The sequence below is a fragment of the Trachurus japonicus genome, chromosome 19 (assembly GCF_045865225.1).
Source record: "Trachurus japonicus isolate A0001 chromosome 19, Traja_1.0".
In the NCBI taxonomy this organism is placed as follows: domain Eukaryota; kingdom Metazoa; phylum Chordata; class Actinopteri; order Carangiformes; family Carangidae; genus Trachurus; species Trachurus japonicus.
In genome coordinates this window covers 12,663,533-12,679,506 of record NC_140925.1, presented here as the reverse complement: position 1 = coordinate 12,679,506, position 15,974 = coordinate 12,663,533, and the positions used below count along the sequence as shown (strand labels likewise).

The following is a 15,974-nucleotide window of genomic DNA, read 5'->3' as shown; positions in this document are numbered from 1 at the left end:
ACACACGACAAAACATTTGTTTACAAAATCTTCAACACAGGAGAATCTCCAGGAACTCTTCTGAGCACTGACTTGGTCTCCAGCAGCTGGGTGTTCTCATGGATGAGATGCTCCACCTCCCGACCCATACCTGAAAACAACAACAACAGAACAACGTCACCATCCTCCTCGTGTTCACCGTCTGCTCCACAGTAAAAAGCTGTCTGATCTACAGTACAAACAGACACGCTGTCATTCTTACCTAGAAAGTTGTAATCTGAGAGTGATGCAGAGTAACATTAGAGACGGGTTAAAGAGATGGAACAAGACACAGCGCAATGACAACATCTGACTGTCACCTGCTACTACTACTGCTACTGCTACACCTACACTGCCTCTCACAGCACAGAGACACCACCCTTATCTATTCTGCACATCGATGAGACTAGTCAAAGACAAAGGCCGATACACACCAGAGAACTCATCTGTGAGGAGTTAAAGCCCGGCAGCCAGAGAAGAGACAGTTCAGAAACATGACAGAAAAAAACGTTTAAAATGAGGGTAGTGAGGAGGGGCGGAGCTTCTCACCCAGCAGGTCGGCTCCTTCGTCCATGTCTCCAATTAGGTCATTTCCTGCTGATGACAGCTCCTCAAACAGAGAGTCAGTGTTTCTGTTGAACGCCAGATTCTCCACACCTCCTTTAGTCGGTGTGCTGGAGGGACAGAGGGAGAGGGGCTGATGAAAACACTGACAGATACATCTGGTTTCTTTAGTGTCGATTCCATGATAAGACCTGAACCCACACAACAGATCAGTCTGAAGCTGTAACACATCACAATCTCAAACTACTTTACAGAGTAAATGAAGTTCAATCAAATAAACAACAACATCATCATCAGGCCCATAAAGAAGACAACTACATTTTGTGGCTTTGGGTGAAGGAGACATTCCTTAACACCACCATAATGCCATGAGGAGCACACTGACTGATATTCTTACACTGTTAAAGGGACAACGAGGAGTTTTGGAAAGTGTTTTCACAGTACATTTCCCATGAGCCTCCGTGTGCACGGTGAAATTCTTGGACCGGCGCAAGACGGACGAAAGCGAAAACATTTGTCAAGAATGTTTTCAATCATCAAGAATGAAAGTCGGAGGTTGGAAGACGATCAGATACCGTCGTAGTTCCGGCCATAAAATAAAAAATCGTAGCAAATGAATTACTCCTGTACCAAAAGCAGAAGCAACGTTAGAACTTATCAATACTCTGGTCTTTTTAAAAAATTGCACTGGGGCCCCATTTAAAGGGACAACAAGGAGTTTCTATTTGGTTATAAAAAAAGTCTCACGTTAATGTGGATGAATCTACGCTACCCACACTTGTTAATGGCTCCATTTTCGATAAATATATCGTTTTGTCTCTATCGTTACTTTGTTATTTTAATTAATGGTGGAAATGCTGGGTGAGCCGACCAGCGTTTCCTTACTTTCGGTTTCGCGGACGCTGCCCGGCGGGTCATGATAACAACGCCGCCGAATCGCCGTTTATGGTCGGAACTACGACGGTATGTGATCGTCTTCGAACCTCTGACTTTAATTCTTGATGAATGAAAACATTCTTGGCAAGATGTCCGTCTTGCGCCGGTCCATTTTCACCATTTCACCATGCGCGCGGAGACTCATGGTAAATGTAGTATGAAAACACTTCCCTTTTCCAAAACTCCTCGTTGTCCCTTTAATAACTAGTTTCAGTCCCCACCCCCAGGTGAGATCAGTATAAACCTCGTCCTGATCTCAGGTCTTTACCTGGTTCCTCTGCAGCCCTCCAGGTCCATGTCCAGCTCTGGAGTGGACTCTATGATGGCCTGGACATCAGACTTCTCCAGGTTCTCTGCTCCATCATCTGCTTCAACCAACAGAGACACAGACTTTAGACAGACAGGAGCAGACATCACACAACATCTGGCTGTGGTGACTGCAGCTCAGACCCCCACCCACCTGTGACGGGCGTAGCAGCAGCAGCCGTCTCTGGACCGTCCCGTCCACTCTGACCCTGCTGTCCTTCCTGCACTGCTGCGATGTTCTTGTTGCTCTCCGGCTTCCCGCTGTTCCAGTTCAGGTTCTGGTTGAAGTCTGACGCCTGCTCCTGGAGCGGGGTGTCCGCAGACTCCATGGTTACATCCGAGGCAGCTGCAGACCCAGATGTTGCAGATGCAGAACCCCCACCCAGACTGGACAGAGGACTTGCAGTAGCAGATGCGCTGTCATGAGGAGACAGAGGTGTGGATGTAGAAGTGGGGGTGTTGGGTTTAGAGGTTCCTCCCTGAGAGGACATGGGGGTGTTGGACTTGGATCCCCCGCTTTTTGAGCCTCTACGGTTCGAACCGGCCAACTCATCCTTAGGATCAAGGAAGGTCAAGGGAGGAGGATGAGGAGGAGGAGGAGGAGGAGGAGGAGGAGGAGAAAGAAGAGACACAATGATGTTAATTTGATGAAGATGGTTTTACCGACACGCAGCACACAAGACACAACAATAGAAAACATCAAACACCATCAAACATCATCACAACAACATTCCTTGTGCAGCCTGTCCTGTCCAGGTTTAACATAATAACAACAACAATAATAACAATAAAATGCATTAACCTTTATTTAGACTTGGAAATATATTGAGGTAGAAACCTCATTTATTATATAGCTAAAGAAAAATACATATAGAATGTATCCAGGATAAACAAATAACATAAGTAGATTAGTGATAAAATAAAGAGAGGAGTAAAAGTAGTAAAAGATTAAATCAGAAACAAATTTAAAAACAATTTTAAATTTATAGCTAAAAACAATAACAGTTGGAACTAAAATAATATACAATTTGGGATTTAAATTGCTTTAATGATAAAAATGAAGTAATCTTAAGAATATTCTGCATGATACATTATGAAGAAATGGATTTTCCAAGTTCAGTAAAAACAGCTGCCACCTGCATGGGAAATAAAAACTAAACTGTAAGCAGAGTGGATCAGGCCCCTGTACTGAGGCCAGGAAAAGCAACCACACAGACCATGTGGCTGCTGCAGACACTACTTACTACATTTTATATGTATTCTTAATTTTATCCACTAGGTGGTGCCAGAGGCCATGCAATAGACACACATGAGGATGTGCATCAGACCACACAATAAAGGTCAGGTACATCAAATGCTTGCCTCTTAGAAATTACTATTTTCAGTGGGTGGCACTGCGAGTAGACTCCATATGAGTGTATAACTGAATTAAAGCACTCAATTACTGCAATGTGGCTTTTGTGACACACTGAATAATAAACTCCCTATTCCTGTATTGCTATATTTTCTGATGAAGTTTGAAAAAAGTATTAGACATTAGATACATTCTTCTAATCTTCCCACAGTATGGAATCACCCAATTTAAAGGGATATTTCAACATTTTGGCGTATTCGCCTATTGCCATAATCGCCATATAGTCTTAGGGGTAGGTTCATTACCTTTTATTGTCGGTGCAAGCTGTTTTTAGATCGGCAGGGCAGAGACGTGAGCTCTGCACAGTGCGTGGTATTTCTGGGCTTTCCCCCTAATGGACAAGTTGGGACCTGCACATTCACCACGCTAGGATATTTGTTTATTTATTAAGGATCCCCATTAGCTGGTACCTTAGTAGGCAGCTAGTCTTCCTGGGGTCCATGACATTAATTATAACACCATGAGTCTCCGTTGCGTTAACTGAGCAGCTCACGTCTCTGCCCCACCGATCTCAAAACAGCTCGCACTGACAATTAAAGGTAATGAACTGAAATGTTGAAATATCCCTTTAATGTTTTGCATTTCATTTGCATCTTTACTGGTTTAAGTAATAGCTGGCCAGATTTTGCCTGGTGCTGATCCTGTGTGTGACCGCTGCAGGCTTCAGTAAGAGAGTTCAAATCTTCCTGGGCTGAAAGGATTTGTTGTTAAGGGATCTGACCTTTAAAAGACCAAAATGTGGTAGTGGGCTGTAGTTAGATGGCTCTTCAGAGTTCAGTTAAGTTAGACCCACATCACACTGGACTGAGCGGATGCTGGCTCCAGGATGCTCCAGATTCCTCAACACTCAGACACACTCAGGCAACAACAACTGAAACCATGTTATTGATGTGAGTTTATCTTCACAATGAAGATCTCAGTCCTGGTTCACATTCAGACTCATGAAAACTGATGTCACACGGTAAACACCTGAAATGTGAACCAGAGTTCAACCCCACACAGCTGTTAACATCGGTTAATATGAACCACACACACCGGGTTAGTCTGGTTGCGTCATCACAGGCCGGTCTACCTGGTCCTGATCAGTCTGCTCATTGGACAGATTGTCCCGGGTCCCGTCACCCTCCACTCTGATTGGACAAAACTGTTCCGCACACTGAGAAACATTAAAGACCTCAATCATGAACCTGTTTAGCTTCATTCAGTGACACAAAAGGCAGCAGAGTGAGCTGACATGTTCAGATGTATACAGCCCAAGTTCCATGAGTCAAATTACCATTGAGTGGCGTCTCCTACAGTAAGGCATGCTGCACAAGGTTGCACAAAATGTAGGTAAAACCAGTTTCACCTCTTAGTGGTTGTCTGTTTCCTCCAACAGGCTTGTTTCAGATTTCATCCCAGTTTGTCCAGAGTCATTAATTATGAACCATCTGTCTGTAATTCTGTCATCACTGCTGTGAAAAGTCTTGAGTAAGGGCTAACAAGCGTTTTGTGAGGTTTCACTGACTTTGACCACCAAAGTCTAATCAGTTTGTCTTTGACTCCAAGTGAATGTTTGTGCATAAAGAGGCAGACACAGACAGACCACCTGAAAACAATGTGGCTCAGAGTCTGAAAGCTGCTGGCACAAAGATAAAAACTAAAAACGTGTCTCTGTTTTAAAGGGATAGTTCACCCAAAATTCAAATTTATCATTATTCATTATCTACTCACCCTCATGTCGACTAAGGGCTGGGAGAAGTTTCAGAGTCCTCCGTGCCTTCTCTGAGTTACAGTGGGGCTCGGCGCAGCACTGCATGTCCATATGACGGTTGCGGACGGAGCTCACTTTTCTTCGTCCAAAAAGACACACCAAAAAACATCCAAATACCTCCACAGTGCTCGTCTGTAATGTCCCTCTTGTATTGAAGCCCCAACATGAGAAATTGTTCCGAAATAAATTAAATAAGTCTATGTTTTAAGCTTGTTTGTAGCGGAAGCTCCCAGTGTTGCTCTGCCGGAATCTCGCGTGATTTGCGGAGCCGTGAACTGGGTGTCAATGCAAATCGCGCGAGATTTGGACGGACCAGGAAGAGCAACACTGGGAGCTTCCGCTACAAACAAGCTTAAAACATAGACTTAATTTTTTCGGAACAATTTCTCATGTTGGGGCTTCAATACAAGAGGGACATTACAGACGAGCTGTGTGGAGGTATTTGGATGGTTTTCGGTGTGTCTTTTTGGACGAAGAAAAGTGGTGTCCATTCGCAACAGTCATATGGACATACAGTGCTGCACGGAGCCCCCCTGTAACTCAGAGAAGGCATGGAGGACTCTGAAACTTCTCCCAACCCTTAGTCGACATGAGGGTGAGTAGATAATGAGTGAGATTTGAATTTTGGGTGAACTATCCCTTTAACTGCAAAGTGGTCAAGTAGTAAAGTGACTAGTATGGTGTATTAGGAGGATCTGAGCATATACTATGTGAGTGACAACATAATATAATGTCATAAGAGATATTGTATGTCAAAGTCAAACTTGAAAAACTGGAATATAACTTGGAATATAAAAAAGCTAATAAAGCTTCAACCAAAAGGTAGCCTACAGTATAGTATGTAAAGTGGTGGGAAGATGAGTTGTGTTGTGCTGCATAGACCATAAAAAAGCAGTACACAACTTTATTTGCACTCAATGATTCTGTTTAACATCCTCATGTTCCTCATTAGGTAACTTGTGGTCAAAGAATAGAAAGCTTCCTTTGGACCAGCATCATATTTATGTCTGTGCTAAAACACTCACTCATTTGGCTGCCCAAAAAGGTGGGAGAGCGTCATCTGAAGTTGGACCTGCGCCACTCTCATATATCTGAGTTTATTGGTGTTTCCAGTAAACTACAGTACATCATAAAGTACAGTTGGTGGTAACGGCAACAGTGGACAGGCAGTGCTGTAGCTTGTAACACCGATCAGGCCTAACTTTCTGAGCTCTGACAGGTGAAGTGAATAACACTTCATCATGCTGCCTTTGCCTTCCGTATTATTTTCACCTTTTTGTGTCATTTGTGCCTAAAAAACAAACAGTAAATGTTTTGTACAGTGTGAAAACAACAACCTATTAAACATAAGAAGCTTCCCCCCTGAGCTGGGGAGTAATTCAGGTGTTTTATGCAACTGGTCCCTGATCACCATATGAACATGGACCAATCAGACACCGAGGTTCAGCAGCACCCTGGCCCGTGGCCCCTCCCACCCCGTTTTGTTTTCATCCGGTAACATCAGTCCTATAAATAGCACAGTGGCTGATGGGAAAAAGTCAGAACATCCACACAGATCCTGTCACCTGGAGAACGGGCCGAGGAGGAGGAGGAGGAGGGATGGAGGACCGGGAAGGGTTACACACACTACACACACCGCTGGCTCCTCTCACATCTCTAGTATCAGTGTTGTTGTTGCTATAGTAGCACTGAGCAGCCAATCAGAGAGTTTCCTCTTGTGCTGCCCTCCCGATTTAGTCTCTTCTCCAATGTTCCAAAACACACACGCACGCACACACACACACACACACGCGCACTAAGAGAGGAGCATTGATGAAAATCTCTACTAAATGTCAAGTCAAGGAGAAAACACAAAGACTGTGTGTGTATGTGTGTGTGTGTGTGTGTGTGTGTGTGTGTGTGTGACACTTTACAAACTCTGTCCTGAGACGATAATAAACACTTATCATCATATATTCCCGTCTGCAGCATTGTCTCCAGTTGCCACAGTGTGAGGAGACTCAGTGCTTCACCCTCCCCGAGGTTAAAAGCAGGCCCCCGAATGGTACCACTTCCCCTTGACTACCACACACACACACACAGACACACACACACACACACAGACACACACAGACACACACACACACACACACACATGCAGGCTGCTAAAGATTCTGGACACACTGTGCAGCCCTTTCTCTCAATAGGAAGTGTACTCTGGCACTGAGCGTTGTAGTTTGTCTCTACAGGCTCCTGACGATGATGTCATCGTCTGATCCGTGGGAAGCTCCACAGGCTGATCCCAGAAACTAACGTTGCACTTAACCTTCGTCTTGTGTCAGCTTTCTGCTACCGTCTCTTGTGTTAGTGTCGGTTCTGACCCGAGTCTTAAATCAGATGTAAAACACAGTAAAAACAATTGTTTATCATCCCATTTGTTTCTCATCTCTTGGTTTTGTTAGGCTTCCTTATCCATGAAAAGGTTTTGCACTATGATTTCAGTTTTTTGTTGTTATAACCGGGTCGAAACCGACTCACAAATAACACAAATGTCATAGTTTTAAACAGAGCATTTTAGAATTTTGTGAAAAAAAATTGTTTGTTTTATTTTGTTTAAATAGAGGTTCCTAAATATTGGTGCTTTTCCACTGCACAGATACGGAATATGATAGAGGCTACTGCCGCATCGTCTCTCTCTCTCTCTTTTCGATCCTCTCGTCAGCTCCAAACTCACTCGTCTGCACCTCGATTACGGACCACAGTGTGGTTTTCCACACAGCAGTCATTTAACTCGTGACAGAATAACAACAGTCTCGGTACAGATCAGTGGGCGCTGCTGCCGGTGCTGTCGGACGTCGTGCTCGCGACTCTTCCAGCAGTGACGACGCTCTGGCCAATCAGTGGAAGGCAGTCGGCTGACGTCACGTTTTAGTATCGCTTCGGCTCGCTTGGAACCAGGGCTGAGGCGTTACCAAAAAAGTAACATTACCTGGTACCTATGGGCTAGTGGAAAAGCAAAAGAAACGAGTAGAACCGTGCCGCTAGTGGAAGAGCGCCAAAAGTCAAAAAGCCTTGATGCAATAAACTAATTTATGTGGTACTTTTATGCATTACAAATCTAAAAACAGGTCAGTACTGATCCTAACACAAGAGGAAGGTTAAACTCTGCTCTCAGTGTGTATGTGTGTGTGTGTGTGTTACCTTGAGGCTGGTGTTGGACCGGGGGTGACTGAGGTTGTTGAATCTCCAGGGTTCAGAGGGCGTGTCCACAGGCTCCCTCTCAACATCAGGGGTCACACTGTTGCTCCCAGGAAGCTGAAATATTCCCATTCCCGAGATGGGACGATCCTTCCTGGAGATCCAAACACACCACAGTGACAGTGAGAAACTGACTCAGTGGTCAAGCTGCTGTTACGTAATGGGAGCAGCCATGTTAGCAGCTCGATGCAGCTAATTAGCACTGCACACAAAGAGCAGGATGATGAAATACATTACAACACATTTCTGGCCTTAACAAGATGGATATTTGTTGACGGAAATGTGAGTGTGACACTGCAGTAATGACAGTAATTCACTGCACAAATCTTAATCAATGTTTTTTTTAAGACCAGACAATGTCAAAGTGATTTCATTTCAGATTGCCTTTATTTCCAAACCTTGTTTACAGGAGAATGAAGAAAGGTGTAGACAAAGACAAGAACTCCACCTTTCATTTTGCATGTTGGTAGAAATAAATATAACTGCACTATTCAGTTTCACTATGAAGTTAGAAGTCCCTGGCGTGTGGACATAACCACATCTCCAGAATACATACATACATATTTGTTGGTTAACAAAGCAGCACATGATAGAACAACAGTTTTTTCCATCCTTGACATTTGGTCTGACATACAGGAGTCCAACTGAAATGTCCACATCATAGGTGCTGCAACTTTTGATAAAGGTAAATGCATGTCGACAGACTTTCATAAAATTATAAATACAGAGTGATGATAGCCTGACAAGCCAGACTATATCATTAAAATGTATAGTCTGGCAACGACCGGTAGACCTCGGCTCAATCCAGGGGGCGGGATGAAGGCTGTCTTTCAAACTGTCTCTGCACGCAATAGGGTAGCGCTACGACTAATCAGAGCAAAGAGCAGGATGACACTTTTTTCGCTACCAGCGGAGCAAGCTGGTAGATTAAACTTTCCCCATATCCCGTTGGCAAAACACCAAATACATCCTTCTTCGAAATGAATGACTTCAGTGCAGTTTCTTGCTCAACTTTTAAAGAAAATGACAAGTTTAATTCTTTCAAAGTTGATGCCAACGCCGATTCAAACGATTCCTTTGCCAAAGCCATCTTGTCATGTTTTTCACCGTCGCAAGTATGTCGTCATGGCGTTAAGCCCGCCCAACGCCTCTCTAAACAGATAGAGCGCTGTGATTGGTGAACACAAACGGCATTCGAGACTCAAAAAGTTCCTATGGCTCGTTTCTAGACGGACCTACGGAGAAAATATATTTGCTGCCGCTAGGGTGCGTCTAGATTTCTAGGCTAGAGTGATGACACAATGATAACACAACCTATACTTGACACTGACACCCTGATGGCAACATCAGCATCGAACACAACAACTACTAGAATCACCTCCTGCTGGCTGTCGGCTTCATCATCAACCATGTGTGTGAAATGTTGTCATCACTGTGAGGCGTCTAGTGGAGTCACCACAACCTCGACCTTTGACCTCTTCAGTCTCATCACTTCCAGTCCAATTGACATTTTTGACAAATTTGGACAAATTTCCTCAAGGCATTAAATCAGATACTGTGTCTGTGAGAATGGCAAAGAGAGTTGGATAACTTTTATCTCTGACTTTGTCACCAACACCAAGGAATAACAGCACATAGGTATGAACAGCACTCGCTCTGCTGACACAGCAGCTGCTTTCCTGCTCTCGTCAGAGGACAGGCAGCGTTTATCTCACTGGACTTCCATCCTAAAATACCAAAACACCAGCTAACGCTCCCGTTCAGATGGTCAAAGTCCCGAACAAGTCAAAACAATGAGAAATATTCTGGACATAAACCTTAGAAACTGTATGAATATTCAAACTCCATGTCCTACAGACACCCCAGCAGCACCGTGGCTCGGAGCAGGTTCGCAGCAGCAGCAGCAGCAGCAGCAGCTCCTCTCACCCCAGTGACTCCTGTTGTACAGTGCAAAGCAGAACAATGGCAGTGAAAACAGCTGCTGGCAGCCAGTGATGAAAAGGTGCAGCCGACAGCACAATGGACAGAGAGCCATGGTGAGAAAAGAGATCACACACTGACGGGCTGCTGATGGCGAACACAGCAGCGTCTGTTTGTTCTGAACACAAGGACGGACGCTCGCCGCTCGCCGAGGATCATCTGCGGCTGTAGAAACACCTCTCTCTCCTGACCTACTTTACCGTCTGACTGCATCAACACCCACAGCAGCTCAGCCACCACAGACAGAGGCAAAATAAATAACAGGACGCAGACACTGTACCTGCCGTGCCGGGGGGTGGAGGGCAAGGACAGCAGGGCAGGTAGGCTGCCGGTAGAGACCGAGTAGTGGACCAGCAGCAGCACCGACAGAGACACCAGCACGGCAGAGTTGATGACCACCGCTCCCCCCACGAAGCCAAACACAAAGAGCAGCATACACGCGGGGCTCATGGCCCCCCCAGATCATGGCCCAGTGCCTCGCTGCAGCCAGGAGGTCGGGGGGCGCGGGCGATGAAAAGCAGGTAGGAGGAGGAGGAGGGGGGCGGGCGGGGGGTTAGTGGAGCTCTGGATCACACAGATGAATCAGAGACATGGTCCAGCAGCTGGAGTCAACAACTGGATGCTGCCACTGGAGAGCGCAGGTCAAAGGAGAAGGAAACGCAACGGCCCCCGCCAGCATCGATCCTACAGGGGATCAGACTCCTCTCCACCTCTGCTCAGATGCAGCTCCACTGCTGCTGCTCAGTCTAGAACAGTCTGACGCTCTCCCCCCTCTCTCTCTCCCTCTCTCCCTCTCTCTCTCTCTCACTGTGTGAATCCTCCACCCCTCCCTCTCTGTCTCTCACTCTTTTGGATGCTGAGGCAGCTTGTTTCATATGCTTCCTCTCAGGCGACGGCCGAATGGCAGCCAAACAGCCAGACTGATCAATCAAAGAGTGTGTGTGAGTGTGAGAGAGGGAGGGAGGGGGGCGAGAGACAGAGAGAGAGAGAGAGGTTGGCAGTGTATCTGCATTAGAGGAACGGTGCGGAGGAGGAAAACACGGGGCTGAATGCACAGGCATTAAAATGCTGCACGGTACAGAACCCAACTGTTACACACTGTTTAGCAGCGTTTGAATAGTGATGAACCACTTAGACCGTTTCAAGTTCGAGGTGTCACAACAGTAAATACAGTGTCCTAACAGTCAGTAGTTTGTATCACTGAGGACAGACAGTCATTTCTAGGATATGTGGCCCTCATTGATCAAACTTGTGTAGGATCTGGTGTAAAACGCAGTTAGTTTGCCCAGAGAACTCAATCAAAGAAAATTACTTAAGGAGGTTGTTCCACATTATTAAGCAAGTCATTGGTTTCATACAATATGGGCTAAAAATAAAGCTCCTTCTCCACATGAAAAGCATGAAATAGTGTCAAGTATTGCAAAAAAAATATGAATACATGGGATATTTCATGGAAAATGAAGAGAGATTGTGGTACTGTAAAAAGATTGTGTGATTCCGAGAGCAGATGGGTTTGTTGACAAATACATTGTATTGAGAGAACAGTTGTGAAAAAGCCACTGAGAGACAGAGAGAGTTGAAACTCTCTGTCAGTGCCTCTGGAGTCCCAAGAACCTCTTGATGCAGGGTTCTTCAGAGGCTTGCCGTTGTGCATAAAGCTGTATATTTCAGCCACATTAACCCGTACCAACAAGGAGAAACAATTGCTGTGGCCTCAGAAATACACGAAGACTACTTTAAAAACTGTTTTCTTCACTGATGAATGCCCTGCTACACGGGGTGGTCCAGATGGTTGGGAGATCTGGATGGTTGGTGTATGGCCACCATGTCAGCAGGGAGGTGGAGCGGTGATGTTTTAGGTTGGTCCCTTCAGGTGCCTGAACCTGAAGGTGTAAAAATGACCTTTGTAAAACATGTGGAGTTCCTAACTGACCATTTCCTGCCATGGTCTAAAAAGAAGAACCGTGCCCTCTGGGATAAAACTGTTTTCATGGAAGTCAACACACTGTCTCACGCTGCGAACTGTACTGTTGAGGCCTTGGCTGCTAATGGCATGAAGGGAGAAAGAAAATCATGATGTGGTCACCATCACCATCATCCCCTGAGCTTAACCCTACTGAGAGCCTATGGAGCATCCTACAAAGAAAGCTCTATGAGGGTGGGGGGCAGTCACCTCTGGGAGGCAGTTCTGGCATCCTCAGAGTAAATACAGACAGAGACTGTCAGTACGTTTACATGACACATGAAAAAACCCAATTATTGCCTTAATTGCCTTACAATTGTGAAGCACTTCTGAGAAATTTAATGTATCGTTTTATGTGCCGCCTGGATGACTCGGGGAACAGCATTATTGGGGCTTTGACCAGCCCTGATAGGAGCTGCTATAGGTATTCCTCCAGGAAACACTGGTGGGATAGCCTGCTTATGAACTATGTGGAGAATTGATTCTCTGTCTTTGTGTATGTCTTTTTTCTCTCTCTCCTTCTTAAATCTGTTTTTAACATGTTTGTTGTTGTTGATATGGACCGCTTGTTGTGTCTGCAATAAAGATTAATAATAATAATAATATAACTGGACAACTGAAGTGCATGCAAACGCATTAGTCGTCCAACTCCGATTAAGACACCCTGATAATGGGATTGGAATTCGATTTTCTCCGTCATGTATACACCTTAGAAGCTGGACAATGCATGTGCGCATGCTCCACAACTGTAGAGATGGCACAAAGTGGAGCAGCACCGATTCAATGGATTTCTCACAGCGCGACCAGCAAGAGTGTTATATTTTTAAAAAAGAGAGGGGGAGAGAGGAAAAAAGGAAGCCCGTATCTTATTCTCGGTGCGAATCCGGCTCAGACTGGCGCGTGTGGTCGGGAACTGCAGTTCAGACTTTATTATTAAGCTTACTACATGGTTTATATTCAGTGGAACACAGTGTGTTCACAGTGGTGTTGATAAATCTAGCGGCTGAAAACAATCGTAATTGACTGATTGATTGGTGAATGCGTAATCAGCGGTGGGTGAAGGCTTCAGACTCATGCTCGGCCAATTTCCTGCTGCTGTTGCCCATACCGACATTTGAATTATCACACTGACAAAGCGGTTGTGGTGACCTCACCGTGCTCTAGAAGATGTGCTGACATCTGGGGGCTCTGCTGGTGTCACTGGGTGCTGCTGGTGTTTGGTCCGCTCCAGATGTTCCATGTAGCTGTGGATCATCTGGACAGAAAGGGAAGTGACACAACATCAACACAGTCACTGGATAACACCAAGAGCAGCATCTGTTAAGATGATAAGATCTCTGTTAAAGAGTTTTATGACTCATGTTCTCTGCCGACCCAATGTCAGCATGTAACATCATTCACTGTGACGCACACAGAGCATTCGTTACCATCAACCATGTCATCTTAGAGACAACACACATCAATCAATTCATGGATTGACATTCTGTTTTATTTCTGTTTTTTCCTGTATCCTGTATCAGATGTTATTTCATTAAATTTCATTAAAATTCTGAGTATGAGGAGGTTATATTATTGGGGGGTGGGGAGGTTACCACTTATTACAAGGGGAATACCAATGGCAGCAATTTTCCACCACACTTTCATATTTGTTGTTCTGTTCTTGTGGAATGAAGCACTGTAACCAAACAATTTCCTGCGCCAGATTAATGAAGCCTTCTGATTGTTTTGATCATCTTCATCCTCATCTGCAGTGAACAGTGGATTCATGTATGTTTTTATGTTTCATTCATAGCCAACACGTAGAGGAAACAGAAAAGTCTGATTCAACTACAACTATAATTGTATCATCACAGGTCACTGTGCAAATTAATGTGATACTGACTGAACTACACACTTATCATTTGTGTGTGGGTGCAGCTCACCTCAGTGTGTCTCTGATGAAGAGCATTATACTCCTTTTTGAGCTCGGCTTCTCTCTCCTCCAACCTGCTGACTGGAGGAAGAAAACAGTTGGTTACATCATCAGAGACGCAACAGGATCAAACCCAGACTTATTCTAAATAATAAACATCAGAGTGCACGCTGGAGTCCAAGGGAGAAGCTGGGAGCAGCACAGAGATTGAGGACACACAGGTCAAACTCTTTGTTAAAGCTCCACCTGCTGGCCAACATGTACCAAGCAAACCACTGACTGACCCACGTTTAGTCAAAGAGGCCTAAAGACCTGACATTCATGTTCAAAATCATTACGCATATTATCTCACGGCACTGTCTGCATCAAATAGTTGGGTTCATGTGTCCTCTTTGTGAGTTGAAGTGTTTCCTTTGACTTGCAGACTTTCTGTGTAATCACGCTACACAGTGTTTGATGCAGATCACATTGACAGGTTAAGAGTAGTCTAAAAAAAAATAATTTCAACATGATATGATTTTGCACCACCTAATGGGTCAAATGCCTAATGGCACAAAACACAGCGAGCTCCCCGTCCTTTACAGTGGAGGAGGTGAGGGCAGAGCTCAACAGGCTAACTCATAGAAAAGCACCTGGCCCTGATGGTGTGTGTGTGTGTGTGTGTGTGTGTGTGTGTGTGTGTCTGCAGCTGTTTCAGGACCGTACATCTGGCTGAGCCTCTCCAGAGGATCTTCAACGTCAGTCTACAAACAGTCCTGTGGAGAACATCCAGCAGTACACAGAGTAGGCTACCCAGCTGAGATAAAGGACTACAGACTGGTGGCCCCGCCCTGGAGTGGCTACTTCACTGCCTTCTGAGGCATATTGGAGTGGATGTAGGGGTGGGCGATATGGCAAAAATATCATATCACGATTTTTTAAAAATGAAGTCATGATTTCGATTTCATCACGATCTTAAATCGAAAAATAGACAATTTAGGCCAAAGAACCTTTCTGAATAGATTTTAATCTAAATAGTTGCAGTTTTGTCAACATGTGCAAACAACGTAAACATACTAGAAGGTAAACAACAACACTCTGATAAAGTGCACTCTTGCAACATAAAAGGTAGCTTTCAATAAACATGAAAGTAAAATATCAATGAAGACATTACTGTTTGTTTTATTCAACACAGTCATTTTAACAGGATTTTAAGTATATCAAAACACTCAATAGCTGATTGAAAAGGGTCAAATAAAGTAACTGTTGTTATCTCTTTTAGCAAACTTTGCAAATGTCCTTTGTTTGCGCTTTGCAGCATAGAACTGCAATTTATAGAATGTGCCCCAGACGATCCTACGATCTCTGCACTTTGGCAGATCGTCTACACACTCTAATCCTTCACGATCTAATATCGCCATATCGCCCAGCCCTAAGTGGATGATGTCATTCTTTCTATGCCCAGTTTTTAGATCGTCGGGGCAGAGACGTGAGCTGCTCAGCTAACGCAACGGAATCTCATGGTGTTTCTACGTTTCCCTCATCAAATTAAATACACAATCCAACAACTCCAAAACGCTCTGGTGGACAAGTTGTGACCTGCACATTCACCACGCTATGAGATAATAACATATGTATCATTATAACACACAAAGCAAATACTCGGAACTAAACCTAACGTAATTTTTGAAATCACTCCGCCCAGCAGCCTTGTCTGGAATGTAGTTCCGGCTACGCTTTTGCCTCGAAAACAACTCCATCTCATAATGTTACATTATTATATCATAGCGTGATATGCATGGGTCACAACTTGTCCGCCAGAGTGTCTCTGCCCTGCCGATCTAAAAACAGCTTGCACCAACAATTAAAGGTAATGAAACTACTGCTAAGACTATAGGGATTATGGCAATGG

General features: G+C 44.6%; 1 protein-coding gene across 9 annotated transcripts in view; it reads right to left on the bottom strand.

Annotated features, from left to right (window-relative positions):
* The window catches only part of spag9b (sperm associated antigen 9b), a 44,597-nt gene that overhangs the window by 14,275 nt on the left and 14,348 nt on the right, over positions 1-15,974 (bottom strand). For 4 of the 9 annotated variants that reach the window (XM_085762542.1, XM_085762545.1, XM_085762544.1 and 1 more), the window contains exons 3-10: positions 14,094-14,164; positions 13,326-13,426; positions 8,172-8,322; positions 4,311-4,394; positions 1,979-2,378; positions 1,787-1,883; positions 568-692; positions 73-130 (exon numbers count right to left, since the gene is read on the bottom strand). In XM_085762542.1, the coding sequence (XP_085618668.1) occupies positions 73-130; positions 568-692; positions 1,787-1,883; positions 1,979-2,378; positions 4,311-4,394; positions 8,172-8,322; positions 13,326-13,426; positions 14,094-14,164 (1,087 nt within the window). Of the gene's footprint in view, positions 1-72; positions 131-567; positions 693-1,786; positions 1,884-1,978; positions 2,379-4,310; positions 4,395-8,171; positions 8,323-10,488; positions 10,743-13,325; positions 13,427-14,093; positions 14,165-15,974 lie in introns of those variants that run through there. The other 5 variants (XM_085762547.1, XM_085762546.1, XM_085762549.1 and 2 more) reach the window with 3 other exon arrangements.